The sequence below is a fragment of the Microcebus murinus genome, chromosome 16, assembly GCF_040939455.1.
Source record: "Microcebus murinus isolate Inina chromosome 16, M.murinus_Inina_mat1.0, whole genome shotgun sequence".
In the NCBI taxonomy this organism is placed as follows: Eukaryota; Metazoa; Chordata; class Mammalia; order Primates; family Cheirogaleidae; genus Microcebus; species Microcebus murinus.
The window spans coordinates 3177208-3203012 of record NC_134119.1 but is presented as its reverse complement, the minus strand read 5'-3'; the positions used below and the strand labels follow the sequence as shown (position 1 = coordinate 3203012).

At 32.3% G+C, this 25805-nt stretch overlaps 1 protein-coding gene across 7 annotated transcripts in view; it reads right to left on the bottom strand.

The window, feature by feature from the left end:
* SYCP2 (synaptonemal complex protein 2) overlaps nt 1-25805 on the bottom strand; it is an 83575-nt gene that overhangs the window by 35988 nt on the left and 21782 nt on the right. For 4 of the 7 annotated variants that reach the window (XM_076010827.1, XM_020282064.2, XM_076010830.1 and 1 more), the window contains 16 exons: nt 25614-25742; nt 24359-24463; nt 24050-24074; nt 21690-21775; nt 20975-21060; nt 20682-20716; nt 19281-19423; nt 19143-19195; nt 17636-17681; nt 17015-17110; nt 13135-13195; nt 6823-6971; nt 5917-5991; nt 4277-4423; nt 1557-1656; nt 41-198 (listed from right to left, as the gene is read on the bottom strand). In XM_076010827.1, the coding sequence (XP_075866942.1) occupies nt 41-198; nt 1557-1656; nt 4277-4423; nt 5917-5991; nt 6823-6971; nt 13135-13195; nt 17015-17110; nt 17636-17681; nt 19143-19195; nt 19281-19423; nt 20682-20716; nt 20975-21060; nt 21690-21775; nt 24050-24074; nt 24359-24463; nt 25614-25742 (1494 nt within the window). The remainder of the gene's footprint in view (nt 1-40; nt 199-1556; nt 1657-4276; nt 4424-5916; nt 5992-6822; nt 6972-13134; nt 13196-17014; nt 17111-17635; nt 17682-19142; nt 19196-19280; nt 19424-20681; nt 20717-20974; nt 21061-21689; nt 21776-24049; nt 24075-24358; nt 24464-25613; nt 25743-25805) is intronic. The other 3 variants (XM_076010829.1, XM_076010831.1, XM_076010832.1) reach the window with 3 other exon arrangements.

The window sequence follows — 25805 nt, the reverse complement described above, 5'->3', positions numbered from 1 at the left end:
TTTCTACAATTTGAAAAAATTATTAATAAAGTAAAGTTACTTTATCTGTATTCTCTCTTCTATTTCTTCCTTTACTTGATCTAGATTTAAGTGATATAGCACTATCCACTTCATTTTCCAATGTTTTAGAAACAGCAGATTTTTCTGCAGAACTCATCATTTGCAGTGGTGGTTTACTTCTTCCTTTTCGTGGTGTTGCTTTAAAAAAAGGACAAAGAATAGCTAGAACTTTTTAAAATTATTATTATTGAGGTACTTTTCATATGAAGAAAGTAAGAAAGGGAGGTTCTAAAATGGTTTCCAGGTTTCTGATTTAGATAAAGAAGTGGATATAGATGCCATTTACTAAGATCAAAAAATGGAGGGGCCGGGCGTGGTGGCTCATGCCTGTAATCCTAGCACTTTGGGAGGCCGAGGCGGGCGGATTGCTCAAGGTCAGGAGTTCAAAACCAGCCTGAGCGAGACCCCGTCTCTACCAAAAATAGAAATAAATTAATTGACCAACTAAAAATATATATACAAAAAATTAGCCGGGCATGGTGGTGCATGCCTGTAGTCCCAGCTACTCGGGAGGCTGAGGCAGTAGGATCGCTGAGCCCCGGAGATTGAGGTTGCTGTGAGCCAGGCTGACGCCACAGCACTCAATCTAGCCTGGGCAACAAAGTGAGACTCTGTCTCAAAAAAAAAAAAAAAAAAAAAAAAATGGAGGAAAAAATTAGCCAGGCATGGTGGCATGTGCCTGTAGTCCCAGTTACCCAGGAGGCTGAGGCAGGAGGATGGCTTGAGCCCAGGAGTTGGAGGTTGCAGTGAGCTATGATGACACCTCTGCATTCTTGCCTCAGGGACAGAGAGCGACTCTGTCTAAAAAAAAAAAAAAAAAAAGTGGAGAAAAAATTGGCAGGAGGGTGGAAAGGTGGAAAGATGAACTCAATTTTGTACCTATTAAGTTTGAGGAGCTTAGTAGGCAACTGGATTTATGGAACAGAAGGTAACTATTAAATTTTCATAACTTGATGAGGTAGATACATTTTTCTGCTTAAAAGAAACCTTTATGGGTGGTGGGCAGGTGGGAGGGGAGGGGAAGGAATGGGTGTATATTTACATGAGTGATACGCACCACCTGGAGGAAGCTCTGACACAGCTGGGTCAAGGGGAATATATGTAACCTTAACAATATTTGTCCCCCCCCATAATATGATGAAATAAAAAGAAAAAAAAGAAATTTGGTTTTAAACTTAGCTAGAGGATAATCTGTACAAAGTGCAAACCCAGGAGTAGGGCACTAAGCAGCCTGATTAATTTGGTATTTAACTAGTATGTTATGCTGCCTCCTGCTTAAATTATGATACGTTATTAATGCTTAATATTTTAGCACTGTATATCAATACCCATTTTACCTTTCTTCGCATTAGAATACATTACCGGTTCATATTTTAATCTATTTTTATAGCCCCAACTTATCCTCTATGTAAATTATTTCCAGAATTTCCCTGAATTAAAATGCCTCATTTACAATATAATACTTGTCAGAAATCTTTTAAGATTATAAAACTTACTTGTGTTGGTTAAAAGTAGTGGACTTCTCTCAGTGTATCTATGTGCACCGGTAAGAATCATTGATGCTTCAGACATTTTTCTTTTGCTAGGAGTAATTATCTTAAACCATAATGAGAAACAACCAGAGTAAAGACACATTCTTTTTGAAGTTAAATATCCTACAGTTTTACATATAACATTTTGCCTTGGCTACATGCAAAAGATATATGGTTTTTAATTAACAACAATATCCAGAAAATTCTGTGTTTTAGGCTGACTTGAAAGATTTTATCCTCACATTTGGTATTGAATAAGTATCCCAAACAAGAAATATTTTTAAAAACTATAGAATATCCAGACTTACTAAATACAGTACTTTTGTAAGCTAGCTGAAAATATTTGATCAATATTGAGTTTATCTAGTTAATCATAGCTTGCAATTTCCTATTCTATTTTGTAAGAGTGACATTTGGATAAATATTTATGTAAAATTATTTTGAATGTTTTCATAATGTTAAGGATTCTTCAAAATTGTCACACATTTTTGAAAAGTTCATTAATAACCTGTGAAGACTAAACTGGAGTAGTTACAGGAATTCAGAGATTCACTGGCACATAGCTAGTGGTTCCAGTAAGGTTTGTATTTTCTCACATCATCCCAGAGTGAGTTATGAGAGTGACAGAAGTAGATAACAGAGGCAGGGACTAAAGGAGATAGGAGTTTCAGAAAGTGCCACATAAAGGAGTAGATAGTGACATACTCTATATAAGCATTGGAGAGCTGTTTTTAAAAAGACACTTGCCCCTAAATTAGGAGGATAAATGGAGTTGTGATTAGGTATGTATATGGGCTGTGGGGGAAGGGTAGGGAGAATAAAAGAAAATGGAATTCTAAGGTTAACCAGAAAACAAGCATCTGAACCAGCAGATTCTTCTTAAGGAAATTAGTTTCTAGTAGTAGTATAGTGAGAATACAACCTGAAAAGCTACTTATTCATATATATGCTTCAAACAGTTCATCATTACTGAAAACATAAGTAGGTATTTAACTGCATTGTTTTTCAAATTTTGGTGTGCTTAAGACCTTTCCCAGAGTTTATGATTCAATAGATTTTAGGTGGGGTCTAAGAATCTGTATTTTTAATAAACACCCAACATGATTCTGATATAAAGACACCAAAGATAGACTTTGTGATCTAATTATCTAGGGGAAATAATAGATGACATTTTTATTTTGAGGACACAAGACTAAAGGAAAAAACAGTAACATAAATATGCCAAAAAAATATGGACTAGCCTGTGAGAGTTATGGTTATCTAAAAGGTGAGAGATTAGCAAAAACCCGAAATAATCAGGAAATCTCCAGGAAGAAAGTAAACATGAAGCAAGAATTACAAATGTAAATATGCTTTGGATAAGTAACGGTAAAAAACAAAAAAGAACAAACAAGGTAAATAAAAACCTAAAGGCAAGAATAAGAAAGGCATACAAAAAGACAGTAAAGCAAATGACCTTACTAGAGACTATATACTACAGTTTTAATAGAAACGAGAAAGTTATAGAAAGTCTCAGAACTAAGTTGAAATTTATTGAGTCAGTGGGATGAACACAGAGATCATGAAACTTTTTGATCAGAAGAATGCCATCAAGATACTGATATTTAAGAAAAATCACTGGTATACCATAAGGGGTAGCTCGCAGGATGAAGCAATGATGTGAAATATAAATAAGGAGGGCTACTGAATTAACTCAGGTGTGTGGAGATAAGTAATATTAGAAGAAGAAAGGAAAAAATAATGTTAGAGATATTATGAAAGGATAGTTACTAGCATCTTGGTTTTAGATATGGGGGAGAAGAGGCTGGAATCAAGGATACTATCAGAAAAAAATAATGGTAGTATTAAGTATACAGACAAATGCAGATTTGAGGCAAAAGATAAAGTGTTTTTGAGCTGAGACTTCAGGAAAGGCCTTGAGGAAACATCCAACAGGAAATATTAGAAGACAGAGATGCCACTATAGAACTCTGAAGAGAAGTCTAGTGTATTTTAAGAGCTCAAATTATGTACATAAAAAGAAGCTCCCTAAAAGGAAGGCAATAAGATATTCAGAAGGCTGGGTATCGGGCTTTTGAGTTTAGAGTAAACCTACAAGGAGGTGGGGAGAGAAAGTATCTTTGATGTAGTAACAGAAGTAGGAAGAGAATTAGGATGATCAAAATAGAAATTGAAGGAGGAGAGAACCTTAAGAAAGAGGACATATCAAGTGTCACAGCAAGGTATGGGGAAAAAAAAAAAAGGCTGAAAAATCATTCCATTGGATGTGGCCTAGAGGACATCCTTCAATCGAGGAAGAAGAAAAAAAAAAACCTAATACTTTTCTTTCTTTCCTTGTGCAAATAAGTAGAACATTATAAATTTGTATTAGACATTATAGCAAAATGCAAAGATAGAACAGAGAAGATAAATGCAAAAAAGGTTTTCTTATGTATCTCTGATTTGTAATTTTCAAATATAAAGTATAGTTTATTTTTTCTAACCCCTACACATATAGAAAATTTTCTAAGACACTACCTTTTGTTTGTATTTCTAAAAGGTGGGGGGAAACTCCAAAATGTAATGGCCTTCATAAAGGCCATTATTACATAAATTCTAGTTGCTTCTTTCTGTACTTATATATATATATAGCAATGATTTGATCCACAGTAGTTTTATATGCAACTATTTTGATGCCATTTTACCTCAAGCTGACAATTTTTTCTATCTCCTTGATTACAGTTTTTGATGTATTTTGGAGATTTAGCAAATTCCTTTTGGGAGTTAGCGTTTTCTTTTAAACTAACAAGTTCCTCTTCGACTGGTGAGATTTGACTTTCTGGCACTAGAATCTGTTGGAAAATGTGAAAAAAAAAATATTTAAAACTGCAAAAATTAGATATGGGTAACCAAGAATATTACTTCCTTATTTCTATTCAAGAAGTCATTAATATTAAACAATATTTGCATGAGTTTGTGCTAATTAAAATTATTGCCTTAGGCCAGGCCCAGTGGCTCATGCCTGTAATCATAGCTCTCTGGGAGGCTGAGGTGGGCGTATTGTTTGACCTCAGGAGTTGGAAACCAACCTGAGCAAGAGCGAGACCCTTCTCTACTATAAATAGAAAGAAATTAATTGGTCAACTAATATATATAGAAAAAATTAGCCGGGCATGGTGGTGCATGCCTGTAGTCCCAGCTACTCAGGAGGCTGAAGCAGGGGGATTGCTTGAGCCCAGAAGTTTGAGGTTGCTGTGAGCTAGGCTGATGCCATGGCACTCACTCTAGCCTGGGCAACAAAGTGAGACTGTCTCAAAAAAAAAAAAAAATGTATTGCCTTAAACCAAAGGATTCTTGTCTAATGGGTGTCACTGATGGAACAGTAATATTTCTCTTTTTGCAATAGCCCATACAGAAAAACTATATATCACTGCAAAAAGCTAAAGAACTCTTATGTGAAATACCCACCAAAAAGCCAGGCTACACATTTCAAATTTCTTAAATACCTTCTGGTTAATAACATTCATTTTTAAAATTAAAACAACAGCTTTTGGTCCAAATCCTTTGGAGACATTCCTCATTTATTCGTTTATACATAGTATTTTACATACTTATGGAATACACATGATATTTTGTTATATACATACAATGTGCAATTATAAATTCAGGGTATTTGGAGTATCCATCACATTGAGACTTTATCATCTCTCTGTGTTGGAAATAATTCAAGTCTTCTCTTTTGGTTACTTTGAAATATATAACACACACTGTTGTTAACTATAGTCACCCTACTCTGCTGTGGAACGTTAGAACATATACCTTTGCTATGATCAGGTTACTGCATCCCACCCTGGGCTACAGAGCAAGACTTCATCTCTTAAATAAATATAATTTTTACAGAAAGAAAAAACAAAAATCTGCAAAAAACAGAAATTCTCAAAAATCACTGGATGTCAGAATAAAGCTCCTACTTATCTCACATTTATAAATGTCAACTCTTTCCCTCTTTTATCCATGTACTGTTATAATTTTATAAAGTGACCCAACAAAAAGTATCCACTTTTTCAAATGTTAATAGACATAAAACAAGCTTTGACATTCATGAAAGGATGGATATGTAATTTTTAAGTTACCAAACTGATATTAATAACTCTCTACTCTATACTAAAATTATCATTAATATCATGTTTAAAAATCATATATATTTTATGGGGGCGCTGTTTATATTGAGACCATTTGTTTTCTATATATTCACCCTCATCAACTTTATTACTGGACTATAACTATAATTTTGTTATAGTTAAACTTAGCCCAATGATAAAAATCAAGTAAATCAGAGACATACCTGCGATCCACTTGCATCAAAAAGTATATGCACAGATGTTTTGGCAACTGAAATACTTTGTTTTCTAGTAAATTCCTAAAATTAAGTTAATTCAAAGTAATGTCATTTTCTGTCCAGTTTTCCCAATACCAGTTTGTTTTCACTTAATGCAATTTATTCCTGTCTTCCAAAATTGACAAATTATTCCAAATCATTACTTTGCATCTATAAATACCTTCTCAGAACACTTCAATTACTCCCTACTAACCACAATTTCTGTAGCTTGTCACTTTGTTCCCTGTACAAAGGTTCTTCACAAATATATTCTCTCATATTCTTTAATATAAATCTTTTTGCACTATCCAAACTTGTCAATAGACTATCTCCCCAAAATAGCAAGAAAATTGTTACCGTAGATTCTCAGTTAAATATCTGGCATATAATGTCTTTCACAATCCTGGAATGTATCTTATCTAAATCCTATCTTCAACTCAAAGGCCATTTCAAGACCCATCTCACAATAATGCCTTACTTTCAAACCCGACTCTTAATGAGCATTCTTTCTACAACTTCTATAATTCATTTTGCCTATGCCTATTTACTTCTTCTGAAGTATCATTTGTGTAATTCTCACAATGTTTAATATCTTAAAAATAGTGCTTTTTATCAATTTACTTTTGAAACACCTGGCAGGAATTCATTAAATGTTTTGAGCAGCTGCTGCTAATTTTGTCATCTGAAATACTTTCTAATAGGTATCTCAAAGAATACGGCTAACAAGCTGATAGCTATTCCACAGGACAAGTTTAAAGAACATCTATGTGTCACTTTAACAATTCTAAAATGGAATTAAAAAAGCAATGAAGCCTATAGCCCCAGAGTTTCCAGAAATAGTAAATACACATTAAGAAGAGTTTAAAAACTTACCCTATATTTATTTACACCAAAAATTTTTTGAGTCACATTAGTGATTTCTAATGATGCATCAAAATACAAAAACAATTCTTTTCCTTCTTTTTTACTAATTTTTACAATATTTTTCATAATTATGGTCAGCAGCTTCTTTGATTCTCTCACTGTGCACAAACAAATCACTCTATTAGTTTATATCAATTTCTATGCTACTAAATAAGTATACGATAAATAAGAAAAACCTGCAGCGTATTAATTAAAATTAGAATCAAAATTCAAACTCTACGAATTGAAAAGTTTTAAACTAACTACCTAGGTAAACAAATCCAGTCAATTTACCTATTAGAATCTCAGTGTCCTGACCTATAAATTACAGGCGAATGCTATAACTAATAAGATAGAACCTCAAATAGGTTGTAGACTCCAATAGATTCTTAATAAAATATTTCTTGAAAGTATCTGAGAAAACTGTTATCTTAATTTTAAAAAGGCAAACAAAACCACTAACTTTAATTCCATCCAATTACTATATTTCTAGGAATGAGCATCTATTCAAACATTTATATTAAATCCACAAATGTTATAAATATGTTGAAAGTAAATAATAATATTTGCTAAAAAGCATCAGGAAATTGTGAGGTGAGATTTAGTCCTTACCCTTGATGAATTTATCAATCCAGTAAAAACAAAATATGATAAGTGCCAATTTAAAAAAGGTGTTCACACTCCATCCCTCTAAAAAGTTACCAAAAAATTACCAGGCACTCAATTAGGGTACGTGTATTATAGACTAAAGCCCCAGAACCAGGAGCCACCATGTTCCTGTCCTGCCTCTCTGGAGGGGCTCCTGTGGTTGGCTGAGAAGACTCCACAGTTGCCCCCAGTGTATACTTTTGGGCCAGAGGAAAACATCCTGAGGGAGAAAGAACACACAGGGTAGGCAAATTTATCTCTGTATCTGAAAAAAGATCTGAAGGCCACTCCAAGGTGATCTGCCCTAAGGGACAAATGTCCCTAGAAGGCTATGAAATGTTCTGATTTTTCTGAGGCTTGCCCAAACAGAAAATGTTTTATTTGCTTTTATAAGTATACGGTCATGAAAATTCCACAGCAATGCCCTTTGAAGGCATCAAGAATTATTCATTGCTTGAAGGTAGTGATGACATAGTTTCAAACTCAAAGAGTGCTAAATAGTTTTAAAAAAAAAGTCACATGAGTTCAACAGTAATAAGTTTTCAGAGATGAACGTTTACGTGGCTTTAATGATGGTAATGTTTCATGTTATAATGATGAAGACTAAAACATTTATAATCCTTATGGATATTTTTGCTGATTGGTATATCCCCCTCTGATACACATTTGATTTTTATTCCTGCAGCCTACTGTGAACTTATATTAAATGCAATGTTTGCTTTCACTGCTTGTATGCACATGGTATTAGAGTTACTTCAAATTTATCATTTTGATGAATGCTTTATGCCTATCTGTACAAAACTTTGTCTACATATGTTGTAAGTATCCACACAGAAATTTGTTAATATTTGTTATATTTTATTGGTTGCTTTGTTGAAGTTTCTGATATTTGCTCTGACCACTCAACTATATCATGGCTTCCTTTGCTTTTTAATTAGTTGGCAATATTACTGAGATACCAAAAAATTTCCTATTTTGTTGCTTGCTATAATATCCAAGTGTTTATGGATATCAACATATTAGATACTTCTATGGGATTCTAGTATCCTATTCTTATGAAAATATTATATTCTTCCTTCTATAAAACCATTTTTAAAAACCTTTAATCCACACTTAAAGAACTTAAATTTTTATAAAAGCATCCTCATAAAATGAGTTACATATTGGCAAATGTATCTTGAAAACCAAGCTTTCAGTTGTATCATTAAATATATGAAAATAACTTTTCATCCAATTACATGAACCTAGGTTTGGTGAAATGCAAAAGACAACTTTATCAGGAAGTGATGGCAATGATTAACATGAATCACTTCAGGTTAAGGAGACATGAAATAAAGGGGGAGAAAAGAGATTCAAAAGATATTAAGGGGCAGAAATGAATGAACATGGAAAGTGACTAATTAGGGGAGAGAAAAAAGTCAAGAATGTCTTCTATATTTTGGGACCTTGACAGATTATCATCCCATTTGTCAAGATAGGAGGTGCTCTTTAAAGTATGGTTTCAGATCAGGGGTTTTAGATATTTGTGAAAATATCCAAGTGGAATGGGGTTATTCATACCTGCATCTAGAGCTCATCAGAGAAATTTTTTTTTAATGAATTAAAAAAATAAAGTGTAGTCCCAAATGTGGGAGAAGGGTCAATTATAAGGACAAGTGAGTGAGTGCACTGATTTTAATTATTATAGAAGAGTTAACTGTTATCTTGATATTTGAAATTTCACTGGAGTAAGGATATAAAACACAATGTAATAAGAACAAGAATGAATAGTAGAAAAGGATTAGTAAAAACTCTTCTTTCAAAACTGTCTATGAAAGAAAAAAATGATAACTAAAGGAAGACAGGATCCAAGTAGGCTTTTGGTTTCAAGATGTAGACAATTTGAGCCCATTTATCTGCTTAGAGAAAAGAGCTATTGAGAGAGAGGAAGAAGATACAAGAAACATGAATTGATGGAACAAAGACCTGAAGAATTTGAATGAAGAACTCAGAGAAATTAGCCTTGAACAAGAGAAGACATCTCTTCCATTTACAGGAGAGATAAATGAGGATACAGATGCAAAAATGTTTGGAGATAGAGGATCTGAAGGGCCAAAATTAGTAGGCATTCTTACCTGAAAAATTCACATTTTTCTGAATTATCACAGTGAAAGAAAAAAGCAAGGCTCTTAAGGATGGTTATAAACATTTAAAATAGCTGATGTTAGAGAACTGGATAGGGGATGTGACTATGGACATGGAAGAAATGCCAAGTAGCAGTGAGAGAGACTCCAAAATTGGAAGTTGGAGACTTCTACTTCTGGGTAAAATGTAGTATACTGTGGCAGGCCAATATATCCTGCTTAAAAAAAAAAGAAACGAAAAAAATCAAAAGTAAAAAATCCTATGTTTAAAGGTATCAGAGAGCTGTGGAAGTAACAAGATCTCTGGCTTTTTTTTCTCTAGGGGCATTTGCCAATTTGGGGTGTAGGCTTAGGAAGAGAATCTCTGTTGAAACAAAGACAAATTAGCAAGTATTCAGTAATCAATAGAAAGATTATTGAAAGATGCCTGAAGACACAAATATGAAACTTAGAGGCTTTAAATATATGACTCATTTTCTCTTCTTTCTTGAGGAGCATAAGGAGCTGGACCAAAGCTGCTAAAAGGCGGAGTTAACTCTCTGATAGTCTCAGGGACTTAGTCTGATACAGGTGCCAGCCTCAGGCATATACTCAGTTTCCCCGCTCCAAACTCTGTCAAAGTTTGGGCCGAGTGAAGTGAGAGGCTGGAGAGCTGGGCTACAATCCTATAAAAGGCAGAATTGTATCTTTCACAGTCTCTTAGGATCAGAAGACATAAACCTAACAGGTTCATAACAGACTGAAATGATCACACCTGAGGAATAGAGGCAATCAAGACAGAAAGTCTATAAAACTAGAACCAAATGTGGATCAGCATCCATGACTGGATTTAAATGATCAGCCATTTATCCTCTCTAAGAAGACAGAAAGAAGAAATATCCTCTGGTGGAAGACCATCTGGAAGCCTCTATAGTTCTTTATATGGACTGTCTATCATAAAATTACTCGACATGCATAGAGACAATATATGACTGACCAAGAGAGGGAAAGAGACCTTAGAACAACACCTACAGATGATTCAGATATTATGGTTAGTAGATATGAATATAGGCTTTAAAATAATCATAGCATGCTAAAGAAAAGAACAAAGTAGGGGGAAATGAATTATTTTAGCCAATAATTCTATGAAATCTGTTATTAAAAAGTCAAAAGATAGAGGGCATATATGAAAAACCATCACCATGAAATACTTCATGGTGAGAAAAAAGAATGCCCCCACAACATCAGGAACTAGGCAAAAATATCTGCTGTCACAATAACTATTAACATTATACTGAAGGTTCTAGCTAGTGCAATAAAGCAAGAAGGTAGGACTGACCATATGAAGTGTTGGCAAGAATGCAGAACTGAAACTCTTACACACTGATAGTGAAAATGTACAATAGTAAAATCACTTTAGAGAACATTTCAGAGGTTTCTTCCAAAGGTAAATATTAACTTGATAGCCATGATGGTTTTAGGTATGGGTGTGTGTGTGTGTGTGTGTGTGTAAAAAGGTGAAGACTCATCAATTTCCTCAACCTGATTAACTGTAAAAAACCTTCAGCTAACATCATGCTTATGGTAAAATTATGAATGTTTTTCCATAAGCCAAGGCAGGAAGCAGGCAAAGATGTCTACTTTTACTACTTCTATTCAATTTTGTATTGGAGGTTCTATTCATTGCAATAAAGTAAAAAAATGGAAGGGAATAAAGAAAAGGAAGAGTACATAAGGATCAGAAAGGAAAAAGTAAAACTATATCTCTGTTTTCAGATCCCATGAATGATTGCCTAGAATATCCTCAGAAATCCACACTACAACTACTAAAACTAAACAGTATACTTGGTAAGGGTGTATGATACAAGGAAGATACAAGGAAAATATGCAAAAAAAAAAAAATAAATTGTATTTTATACACACCAGAAGATATTGGGAAATAAAATTAAATATCAATTCTATATACAGTCATAAAGACTGAATACTTGGGAATAAATTTATCAAAAGATGTACAATACAGGTAAATTAAAAATAATATTTAAGCAAACATATCCAATAAAAACCAAAGCAAGTCAGACAGAGAAGACTGGAATAAATAATCCTTCAATATAAAGACATAGATGTACATCCACAAGAAACAGCAGCAAACAGGGAACCAGGACCTATAAAACATTGAGAGAAATCAAAGGCCTAAATAAATGGAGAGACACACCAAGTTTATGGACTGAATAGTTACTATTGTTAACATTTTATTTCCCCTCATTCAGATCTACAACCTCAATTCTAATTCCAACAGGTTTTTTGAAGCAATTGACAAACCAGTTGTAAAATTTATATGAGAGTTCAAAAGGCCTAGAATATCCGAAAGAATTCTAAACAAAGATCCACAATGTTGGAAGAGTTATACTAGCTGACTTCAAGACTAACCATAAGTTTACAATAATCCAAACAGTGTGGTACTGGAATAAAGAATCATAAGTAGATCAATGAACAGATTAGAGCACCAAGAAATAGACCTGCTCTTATGGAGTTCATACAATTTTCAATGAAGCAACCAAAGAAATCCAGCCAAGAAATGAAAGCCTTTTCAGCAATAATCCTTAAATAACTGCATGTCTGTATATAAAATGAACCTCTAATCCCTGTATCTCACCATAATCAAATATTAGTTTGAGATGATTAATTCTAAACATAAAAGCTAAAACCATAAAGTTTTTATAAAAAAATAAAAGAACATCTTTGTGAGTTAGGAGTAGGCAAAAAGTTCATAGGTCACAGAGAGCAATAACCATAAAAAATTTAATCAAGTAGATTTCAAATTTTAAAACTTCTGCTCACCAAAGGCACCATTAAGAAAATAAGTAAGCTCAGAACTTGCTTCTTTAGCAAAAAAAGGAGGGGGAGTGGGAGAGGGAGGGGGAGCAAAATACAGACTAGGAGAAAATACAGAACATATATCTGTCAAAAGACAGGATACATAAGAACTCCTAAAACTCAATAAAAAAAGACTATCCAATAAAAAAAAATGGACAAATTATTTAAACAAATACTTTACAAAGGAAGACATAAAAATGGTCAATTAGCATGTGAAAAAGTGCTGAATATCACCTGTCATTAGGAAAATCCAAATAAACACCATAATGAAATATACTACAAGTCTATTGAGATGATTAAAATATGTCTTAATATCTTATTTTGTAATAGTTATGGTGTAATAGGAGTGGAGAAAACAGATGTTTGGATTTAAACAAATGGGATGGAAGGGCAAGAGCCTTGAATATATTGCCCAGAGAGTGGTCAAATGCATTGATCATGGGTTCTAGACTAGATGGGAAGGAAATAAGTATGGGAGAGAGCTGGGAAATTGCAGGGGAAAACTCAGGGTCAAGGAATTTGATGCATTTACTAAGTGAACATCTGAGAATGTTGATTTTGCCTTCATTAGTCCATTTTGTTATCCCAAAGAAGAGAATGCAACTTCTATTTCACATAACAATCAAGAAGACAATTATAAAAAAAACAAGTTTAATACCTTCAATGCTGTATATTTGTACTTTTTCCTCAGGCACAGTAACTGCTTCCCACTGATGATCCTTAAATTTAAAAACAGGTTTTGGCCATAAATAAATAATAATTTATTCATGATATAAAGCCTCTTTTAGCACCAATTTTTATGCTATTCAAACTATAAAGGTTTCTTTTTAAACCAAATATCACTAAGTAATCAATTTATATAACACTTTTGCTCCATCGACTACATATTATACATGTTACATTTAATCTACTTGTTCATTCTTAAAAGAAAATAAATGATGGTGTTGACAGTTTCCTATTCTTAGCCAAAAAAAGAATGACTATCCATTAATATTTATTAGAAGATATTCTTTTTAAAAATGTTACCAAATCCTTTTGTTTTTCTTTTGAAATATTTTGTGAAATTCTACTCATTCAATTCCCACTACTACTACCTATTCCACAACCTGTAACCACAATACTCATTGTCATTTTATCAAGCATTGAATGCACATGAATGATAATCTAAAATGTTTCCCCCTTCAAAGTACCGTCATTAAAAATTTGTATAACTAAATAAAATGGTATTGAATTTACAAAGTTATGGTAGAAACTAGATACCATTCCTAAAAAATGGGACTCTAAAGCTTTTCCCAAAGCTTTGAGCAGCTCATATTTCTGTGTGTAAAAAACTTGCTCCCTTGAGGAATATGCCAACTCTCATACTTCACTCTAGTGATTGTTATAATCTAGCAACTTCAACATGACTCTTCCTCATATATTCAGGCATCTGAGTTCACTGCCTTCCTTTTTAGTAGTATATACATATAACGGAAATTTTCAAACAGATTAAAGTATAACAAACTCTTACCCAGCTTGAACAGTAACCAATATGTTGTAGCAATCTTGTTCCATCTTCACCACCTCCTCCATTAATTATACTCCTTCCTCCTGACCTCAACTTTTTCCTTCAATCTCCTCCTTTGTCCCTTGTCATCAATTTTTAAAAGCTCTTATCCTTAAAGTACCTAACAAAACCCCTTCCTCCTTGAATCCACATCTCACCTCTAGCTACTACTATGCTCTTTCCCTTAAACTTGATGTCTTTACTTTCTCAACAAGTATTTCAGCTTTCCAGGAATACCTAAAGTCTCATCACTTAAGTAAAACTGCTCTTTCATGGATCAGCACTTTTTTATTTAACCCCCACCCAGAAAGATGTGACAGTGTTGATCACTTCCTCTTATAAAAACTCTTCCCTTGTCTTCCATAATACTATACCCCTTAATTTGTTTTCTTTTGGCTGATTCTTCATGTATCCTCTGGCTGGAGTCTTTTACCTATCCTGTAGAAATCTGTGTTTTTCACAGGTCTTTCATCTAGGCACTCATTAATTCCCATGGTTTTGTCATCTATATATAGCTTCTATATCTCCAGTTATGGCTCAGTTCTTCTTGTACCTAGCTTCATATCAACATATACAACTACCTACCCAGATATCTTCAGCTGAATATACTACAAGCATCTCCAAATCAATATATTTAAAGCTTGGATTCATCATCCTTCCCCTACAAAATGTATCCTCTTGTGACAGCATACCCATCCATGTAGTTATCCAAGTTTTATTAATCCTTCCTCTTTTTTTTTTTTTAACTATAGATCACCAAGTTTGCTAATTCTACCTGTTCAAGTTTTTCTGGAATCTATCCATTTCCATCCATCCCCATTATCCCTTCCCAAAACCATGCCACCATGTTGATTTCTCACCTGGATTATTACAAAAAGTCTCCTAATGGCCACCATTTTTTTCCCTTTTTAATCTATCCTTCCCACTATATATTAAATTCACTTTTCCTACCAGGGGATCTTTTACACAAATGTGTTTCCTAGTACATAGTATTTATCTGGCACATAGTTAAGTTCTTAATATTCACTGAACTGATGGGTGTTACCTCTTATTTATAATCTTTGTTTGGCTCTACACTGCCTATTTCTTTCTAATCGCCTATGAACTCTATGTATCTTCCAGCTCTTTCAATAATCCGTTTATTCATTCTTGCAAAAACTATGAGCTCTTGAATAGCTATAAACAAAAAAAGAGCAGGTCCCTGATCTCATTAATCTTATACTCTATGCAGGAAAACATATAACAAACATACAAATGATTATAAATAGCAATAACTACTATAAAGGAAGTAAAACAGGCCAATGTAATACAACATAGCTATGAGTCTACTTCATATTCAGTGCCCAGAGAATACCTCTATAAAGAGTTAACATTTGTGCTGATATCTAAATAAGAACTAAAATGCAAGGATCTTGAGATGTTCTAGGCAGAAGAACTAGGAAGTAGAAAGATCTGAAATAGGCATGATCTATGTTAGAGAAATAGGAAAAAAATGAATATGCCTGGAACATAGTAATCACAGAGAATGCATGAGATATCAGAGAAATAGCCAGAAGCCAGGTCATAGAAAGCTTTGTATGCTATGTCAAAGAGAATGGGTTTAAGCAGCCACTATTTGGAGTATGGTTTCTAGAGAGAGCAAGAGGGAATACAGGCAGTACATACTACAACTATAGAAATTCAGAAGAGAGATGATTCTGAATATATTTTTGGAAAGAAGAATCCCCCAACATCCTGGTCAGTGTCTAGAACACAGTAGGCATTTAACACTTATAAATGATTTTTATACTTTCCCTATCATGTATAATGCTGTAAGTATAATAACTTATTTTCTTATCTAAATCAAGCAGGTGTGGGGAACCTGCAGCCTTGGAGCTATATGTGGCCTTCTCGATGCAGCCTTTCGACTAAATCCAAATTTTACAGAACAATCCCAAGGGGTTGCACTTGGGGATCTGGAGGGCCACATATGACCTTGAGGCCACAGGTTCCCCACCACTGCTCAGGCAGGCACATTACTATCAATACTATTCTCTTCTTCCAAAATGAAATTCTAGCTCCTCAAAGAAAATTCAGGTGCAAATACTCCTAACAAACTCTGCAGGAGAAACACGCTAATAAAAACTGTAAATACCCCTGAGAAGTAGCACTTGTCACTGGAACTCAATTTTAATTAGGCATTCTAAGAAGGTACTCTAAAATAAAAAAGAAAGGTATGGTGAAATCCTAAGAGATATTCTGGTAATGTTCAACTAGACAGAGTTAACCTGGCACAAAAAGCAGAATAATATAAGAAATAGAGTGAAGAGACTAATGCCTTATTATAACATCACCAGCCACAACCAGATTAGTAAATGCTGATCAACTTTAATTCAGATTTTGGCTAAGTAATTACACAGTTTGAGCTAGAAGTACGCCAATGTACCAAATATGAGGTGACAGGTGTTAAGAAACAATGACTCAAGGATTTTCCTCAGGTAAAACGGTATCAGTAGAAAACATGCCACCTGTTTGGAATTTTTAAGCACAGCTACAATTTGGCATAGAAAGAAAAGAACTAAAAGTCACTCCCAAATGCTACTGTAAGAATCAATCCCTCACTATTTTCAAAGAGAAGATTTTTATGAATGAATAAGTTAAGATGACTTGTCATTATCTGTTAATGTTGTCTTTAATGAGTGGCTCATCATTTGAATTAACTATTACCTTTTCTAAAGTCAATTCACTTTCTTCATGTGAATATACAATTTTATCTGTCATTAATTAACAAGTAATTTATTTCTGAAAAGGTTATGTTAAAAATTAGTATAAAGTTTAGCATCATTTTGTTACAACTAAGCATCAGAATGCGAATCAAAACTACTAGAACACTGAAATCTATTAAAAGAATAGCTAGAAAAAAATATACAAATAAATCCACAATCTTAAAGTGAATTTAAAAATTTTATATATACATATAAACATAGACTAATACTAAGGGAATAAAGCTCACATCATTATCTCCAGCAATGTAGAATGATAGAGTCTGGCTTCCAAGATTAAAATCAATCCAAAATTCCTCAAGTTTTTCATCTGATGGTATTTGCAGCTAATAAAATAAACATAAAACTAGTATATACTAATACTTTTAAAGATAACGGAAAATTGAGTTATATCTATGGCTAAAATTTTTTAAAGGAAAATTATAGTCTGAAGATGAGGGAAGAGAAAAACAGACAACATTTATATAAATTTAGAAACATTCAAAAGAAATGCTACTTTAATATTTTACACAAAAAATTGGCTAACTTCAAGAAATAAAATATTCCAAGTGATAATAAAGATTAAAAATATTAGTTTGAATATATTTATAAATAATAATGGGATTAAGGAAACAAGAGAAAATTTGTATAACTACAGCCTTTATATTTCAGTTATTCTTAGCTATGTGTGGATATAAAGTTTCATAAAATTTCTCCTGGTGTCACTGTCAGATACAATACTAGACCAGCTGTATTTGTGATCTATTCATGGCTATTTTTAATGTTCTTATCAATTTTTAACTAATTTACTTAATCCTTGCATTCAAATCCATCCAATAACTAAAATAACATGTGCTAAATTTAAAACTTACTTCATATTTATCAAGAAATGCTGATAAACAAGGAAATGTAAAGACCCTGAAATAAAGTAGTTTGAGAAAAAATTAATAAGCCTTCATAGCATAATCTTGTCCAGCCATAGAAATCATGCCTAGAATCAAAAGCAAATCAGGTAATGTTAATAAAAGTTTGAGTAAAATATTGCAATCTTTAATATTTCTTTAAAATAAGTGTTTAATGGAAATTCGTTTATGTAGAGAAAAGCCTATTACTTTGAGGATACTACTTAACCTACTATTTTGGCTAAAGTGCACTAAATTTTTTTTTGTGCTGTCAAATATGAGCAGAGATTCCTAATTGATTTTATACTATTAATACAATGGAAGTTCCTGTAGTACTTAGGTGGGAAAAGAGACTCTAAGTGAATAATTCTATTAATAAAAATGGCTAAATTCACAGAATGCTTTCTTGGTTGGATATTATTTTGAACACTTAGTATACTATGATCTCATTTAATCTTTACAACAAACTTATGAGAAGCTGGTATTGTTACTGAACATCTAAGGAAACTGAGGCATGTAAGGTTAAATAATTTGCTCAATATTAGAACAGGAAGAAGGGAATCTATCATTCAAACCCAGGCACTATGACTCCCTGCACTTAATCCTCACCCTATCTTTCATTTCCTTAGTAAGTAAATGTGAACTCATTCATCCAATAAATATGTTATGAACATCTATAAGGCGACAAGCATTGCAAATACTCCTCTATGTTATTTAACACATTAACTTCCATGAGAGTTACATTTAACTCATTCTAAGTTTTGACCTCAGGGCTGTGTGAAGCATGTATAAACTCTTATTTGTTGATGTTCTTATTGTTACAATTAATATTGACAATTTAATTCTAAAAACATGAATTAAATAAATAGAAGTCAATTTCAGTTTTCCATTTATGTTTACCTTTAAAATTATACTCAAAGTTTTTATTCTATTTTCATAATACTGTGACCTCAAGGAAAATTTTGTTTCTTTTGTGTTACAATGTGTTAAAAAAACTGATAAAAATTTATAATCATGTATCCTTTATTCAGAAAGATCATACTTACAGTATGTTAATTACAAAGAAAGATGACTTGTTATTTATTTTCATTTCAGTATGTATATGAAGGAGGCAATTCAAGTAATACATGTGTCTAGATTTTTATTTCTCCTCAAACACTAATAATGTATGTGCAACTGAAATACAGAAAATCAACTTTGGATAAAGTTATTAATTAGTATGAATTAAATAAAAATGAACCTTTTCCTCTAAAAAGTACAAAGCAAAACAAGGCCAGTAAAAGATTTCAGACTACCAGTGCAGTAATTGACTAAATGATGTTATGTAAGACATTGTTTTAAAGTAAATATCCATGAACATTTTACACTCCAACATAACAGAATAAAGTTAAATTTACAAAGACCCAACACTGGGGTGTGCTCCTTCTTGAGCTCAATTTCTTTGTCTGTAAATGGTTGTATACTGCATTAGGCTTACCTTCTCTTGTCTCCAAGCATGCCATTCACAAGGTTGAGAAATAACCTGCAATCCTATTTTTAAAAAGAGAGAAAGACTTCTTAAACTCAAAATATTTTTTTAAAGTTAACCAATTTCTGTTATTTTTATACTACTTACTGTTTCAAATTCAGAGTCTTTAATTCCTTTAAATGCATTAGCAATAAAATCCATTGAAAAACACTGACATGCCAGTTCTTGTCTTTGTTTTTCTGTGGTCATTCTACATAAAGCTTCTACGATGCCTACCTGTAAGTCATAATCTACAAAAAAAAAAAAAAAATTAATTTTTTAACAATTGTTTAATGTAACAAATTGTTTAATTTAACTGTTAATTTTTTTAAAAAAATTGTTAATGTTTGATTTGAAATTATGAAAAATAAGTTTATAAAAGTCCATATATTTTATAAGGCATCAGAATAAGAAAAATGTTACTGTAATTTATTCATCTTTTTCTATTTTCTTCATATGGATTAGAGATATCTCATTACAGGAATTAAGGCAGCCATATCACAAGTTTACTAATAGAAGAAAAAAGTGAAATTATAAAAAAAAATTTAAACAAGACTTCTAAATATTCAAAGGCACTGCAATTTCATTATTACAGTTATAAAATGCAAAATGACTTATACAGTAGTTTATAAATCACAGATTTTTGTTTTCCTTTTGTGTAACATGATATTTATAGTTATCCCAGAATACTATAAACCATGGTTTATTCTATATGTAAATCACTACATTAAAATTTATTCATAGGAAACAGAAATTTCAAGTCCTTTTAGTAAATACACTGTTTAAAAACAAGTCTATCGGCCGGGCGCTGTGGCTCACGCCTGTAATCCTAGCTCTTGGGAGGCCGAGGTGGGCGGATTGCTCAAGGTCAGGAGTTCAAAACCAGCCTGAGCAAGAGCGAGACCCCGTCTCTACTATAAATAGAAAGAAATTAATTGGCCAACTGATATATATATATATAAAAAATTAGCCGGGCATAGTGGCACATGCCTGTAGTCCCAGCTACTCGGGAGGCTGAGGCAGAAGGATCACTCGAGCCCAGGAGTTTGAGGTTGCTGTGAGCTAGGCTGACGCCACGGCACTCACTCTAGCCTGAACAACAAAGTGAGACTCTGTCTCAAAAAAAAAAACAAAAAAAAAAAACAAGTCTATCAATCCCACGAATATTAGACCTCCTAATCTCATAAAATACCATCTTGAGGAATTTCTTAGCACAAGTAATGCAGATGTATTAGAAAATTGAATTATTCATAAATCTACCATTAATCACAAATTATGTTTATCTAACTCCTGTTGTCATGATAAATTTATTATATTTGTCCCAATGGTATTTTTAATTTTTTAATAATTTGTAAATTTTTAAAAATTGCTTCATTGTACATAGTTTATAATTCCCTCACATAATCTTACCACATTACAATGAAAATATTACTTTGATTAAAAGGATATTATATACTATCAAGATTTATAAATTTGGAATAATTTCAAATTTTGGAAAGACATACTTACCTCCAGCATCTAAAATCCTTTCTCCCATACTACTCCTGTGAATAAAATAACAGATTTTATACTGGACTAATATCAATTAAATAGAAAGTCCTTATGTTTGGGAGAAAAAAAATCTTCACTAAAATTTACAGTTGGCTAGTATCTCTGACTACTGCAGAAATTACATACACATATTAAATTATACTAAAAAGCTACAACAGTTTATCATATTATTAATGCAAACTCCCTATTGCCTTATAAGACATTCTTTAAATTCTTGACTTGAATAAAAGAAATATAGTACAAATTATTACATGAGAATTAACATTTCTTGGTTACAGAGAATTTTCCTGGCATCTTGAGGCATTTTGTCCAGCATAGCATTCATTTTTTTTAGAGTCTAGAAAAGAAAAAAAGATAATGCATTACTTTTATATTCAGCCAAAATGAAGTATTTACAGAAATATTCTAGGTACATAAAGTTAGAAGGCTAATATTTTCTTAATCACTGCATTTTGTTCCAGGAATGGAGTGCAGGAAAGAATATAAAGTATAAAATAGTGAATAAAAACAACATAAACCACAGGATATCAAAAGTAGAATATAACATGATTCCTATATAAAGTATTTATACATTTTTTTAATATGACATGTTTATTATTACTCTATTGTAAGATGTAAGGAAGCCAAAAATGATACCTAATTTTTGCTCTTCTGGTATATGTATGTACACACACACACACTAATACAGATTTTAGCATTTAAATACTTAAGAATCACTAATATCTGGATAGTATAATTTATTTTCATTGAGTTATATACCTATATGAACCCATATGTCATAAAATTTCAATATTTAGGAAATACGTTCATTATGTCAGACAATGAGTTGTTAAGACAACAGAAATATACTACAAGGTAATTAATTTAGTCCAAGATAAAATCATTTTTCTATTTGATAATTGCTATCAAACTTTTTTCACTTTCTTATTTTTAGGTTTTAAAAGATAATCAAGTAAATGACTTTACCTCTTGCTGAATACAAATATTCACTCTTGAGTCAATAACCAGGGCACAAATGCGAGGTATAAAACTTTCCACTATTTGTTTTTTACCTGAATAAAAGGGTTAAATTATTGATAAATGTTCATTTTAAATCCTTTTAAATGGCAGTCTTTTCTTATATAAGTTAATGGAAAGTATCTATTAGTGCAGTTCAGAAGAAAGCCCTCTGACCTAGGCATCAGGAAACATGAAAATTAAATCCTAGTTCTGCAACTAGCCATGTGGCCTTGAAAAAAAATACCACTCAACAGATGTGACTGATCTTAATGCTTTCAAGAGAATAATTCCAGATTCAGCTTATTTCACGTAAATAAAGCAGTTTTTTTAGATGAAGTAAATATAGTTCAAAAGTGGAAATTTCTATTTTGAGACTTTTACAAAAACTGGCCTAATTTTTAGTCATACCTCAAAAATTCTTACAGACTCATAAAGACCATTAACATATCTTGACTTTGTGAAGCTTTAGATGATTTGAGCTACTTTTAAATTAACCCATTTTCAAAATATGAGGCTTTATCAATACTAAATATATTCAGAGGAATTTACTACATGCCATTTCATAGTACAAGTTTTAAATATAACTTTAAGTAGAAATACTGCAACAGCAAATGTACAACTTTCCAAAGTGACTACATTGAAAGCAAAAAAAACTCAGAGGAAAAGATACAATGATTTACTTTAAAAAACATCAGTTGAATCACTTTACAATTGATGGTACTTTAGGATTATTTTCTCCCTAAAAACTTAAGAATTTAAACTAAATTATGTTAACCACAAAAAAAAAAAAAATCAATGAAAAGGTAGCATTAGCCATTATTTAAATCAATGACAATTCTTTTAAAACATTTTTGCTTTGAAGGCAGCACATAGTTTTATTTATAAACAATTCATCAGACTCAATTACCAGTCCCAGTTAAGTTTTCTTCCAACAAACACAGAGATAAAAGAACTTGGGTATGACTGCTTGGCACAAATCACTTGTCAGCCACAAGTGAAAGGATTAGTAGTAATATGTTCTGTATTTTCAGTTTTCCACTGAAAATTCCAGTCTATTAGATCAAGGGTTGGCAATCTATTGCCCACAAACTAAATCCAACTAATTGTTTTTGTATGGCTATATTATTCATCAGCAGGTGCTCTATGGAAAATATTTGCATCTATTATGTTTTATTGAACCAGTGGTGCCAAAGGTGAATTTCATTCATTCTTATGAACTTAGCCATAGTCAATTATGTGAATTTTTGTCAGAAATAAGTGTTATGACTTGCCCTTCCACAAAGCAGTCCAATGGCTTAGCAGTGATAAAATTTTACTGTGACTTTTGAGACTCAGAGTCAAGACTGAAATTTTTCTAAACAATTGTCCTCAACCATTATTACCGAATACTGCCTTTGATAATTAACATTGGATGCAAAGTTGATAATGTTTCTTAAAAAATTGAGCCCCAAATTAAAAGATAAAATAGTGCTTATATGATGAACTTACACTGCAGTAAAGTCATTTTGATAACTAAAGTTACTGGAATGCAAAGCTGTTTTATATATGTCACAGACTATCAAAAGCTAAAACAAGAAGCAACATATCCATTCCCACATAGAATTGCAGGGGATATATATTTTTTTCCAAGCTTCAATCACAGGTCCAGCAATGTTTTTGGACCTTGATGTAAATGCAAAGGAATTTCCATATTTCAAAATCCTTTCAAGCATGCAATTCAGAAGCTTCTACATAACTTGCAATTGAAAGTGATTAATCTGCAATGCAATGACATTTTAAAAGGCAAATATTAATAATGTAACAATACTATTAAGGCATTCCAAGTGATGAACATGCTCAATTAAAATCATGCTCATAAACTCAGTATTTGACATTATCTGCATGAAAAGACATTTTCTAATGTAACATACTTAAAATCTCATTACAAATAAGCATTAAATGAACACATGCAATCGACCTTGAAAACAGGAAACACTAACTTTGAACTCTATGTGAAATGTTATCTTCTCAGAAAGACTACTATTTTCCTCATTAGACCTGTATTTCAAAAATTTGTACTCAATTATATTTCAATTGCATCAACAAAACATTTGTAGATGTATGTTTTATTTCTTGTTATAGAAGTACCTATAAATTAATAATATTCTCAATTGTTTTTCTCTTGTAGTACACAGTCTAAAATATTTACTATCAGCCCTTTACAGAAAAAGTTTGTTGATCCTTAAATTAGATAGAGTTCTTAATATTAGGACAATACTATACGAATTGCAAAAATTATACTAAAACTCTAACAATTTATTGTTCCAACATAAATAAAATTATTATACCTTCATCATTGACATCATGTATGACCTGAAAAAAAGTAAATAATATTTAATTGACACTTTACTGTCTTCTATTATAAATCATTACAAACAGTATTAAAATGACAGATTACATTTTAACTCACAACAAAATTATTTATTTTTTATCTATTAACTAACCATTTAACTATATTAACCAGGATACTTTATACAATCTAAATAGACTCGCTAACCAATCTGTTAGTGACTTTTACACTTAGGGAATACAGGACACAAACTGTTTTCTAAATAAACACATGCTTTATGACATTGGTTAATCAATGAGATTTTTACCATCAAAAGATCGAATAAGTCTTCTATCATATTTATAACAGCTTCATCTTTTGAATTTCCTCGACTTAGAATAATCTCCTTGGATTTTTCAAACCAGGCAACCATGTATAAAAAAGGAATTAACACATTAGTTACTTTGATTCCGTTTTAATAATTTTAAGAATGTATTTATCTATCTTTATATCAACAGTAAACCTAGGAATAAAGAGACATGAAAAATAAAAATTCCAGTATTGGCCGGGCGCTGTGGCTCACGCCTGTAATCCTAGCTCTTGGGAGGCCGAGGCGGGCAGATTGCTCAAGGTCAGGAGTTCAAAACCAGCTTGAATAAGAGCGAGACCCCATCTCTACTATAAATAGAAAGAAATTAACTGGCCAACTGATATATATAGAAAAAATGAGCCAGGCATGGTGGCGCATGCCTGTAGTCCCAGCTACTCGGGAGGCTGAGGCAGGAGGATCGCTTGAGCCCAGGAGATTGAGGTTGCTGTGAGCGAGGCTGACACCACGGCACTCACTCTAGCCTGGACAACAAAGCGAGACTCTGTCTCAAAAAAAAAAAAAAAAAAAAAAAATTCCAGTATTGTATCAAAATAACTTTATGCTTTTTAAACATCTTCCTTGCTTTTGTTTTTTCATTGTTGTTAACTCACTACATTTTCCCATTGTTTAAGATGGGAATAGATGGAGTTAATCTTAATTCTAGGTAAGAACCTATATCCCCCTTCAAATTCCTAATTCAGGTACATTTATGATAATAGATGAAAATAATCACCAAAATTTAGATTATTTTTGTATCATTACTATTTGAAAAGTTTTAGTGTTATTTTATCTTAATCAATTCAGACACTGAGTACATACTACATCCCAGGTACTGATCTAGGTGCTGGTTATACATCAATGAACAAAACAGACAACAATCAATATCCTACATTCCAGCATGGGACACAGAACAAATAATACAAAACCAAAGATAAATAGTAATGAGGAAGAGTTAAAGAGAAAATAAATCAAGTAAAACCTCTAGGGAAACTTGTGACCTTCCACTCACATGATTAATCAAGATGCCTGTGTAGAGTTTTCTTGTAACCTTTATATTTGTGACATATACCACAAATTATAACAAATTTTTTTCAAAGTTTTATATAAAGTTCCCAAATTTATTTTTTAGCAGTTTAGACAATTTCTTATTTCATTAGAAAGTGTATTTTACCATGTTTCCTTCACCTGAATATGTGACACATTCTATACTTATCTTTTTGACTAGTCCTTGTTTTATCATTGTTAAAAGTCCAGCTTGCCCCGATACCCTGATATTTTTGCCACATCTTCCAACAGAAACCAAAATGGTTGAAACAGCTTGGATATCGTTTTTATTAAGTTCCTGAAATGAAAAGTATATATTTAAACTTTTGCAAACACAAAATAGTATGAAATAGGCATTGAG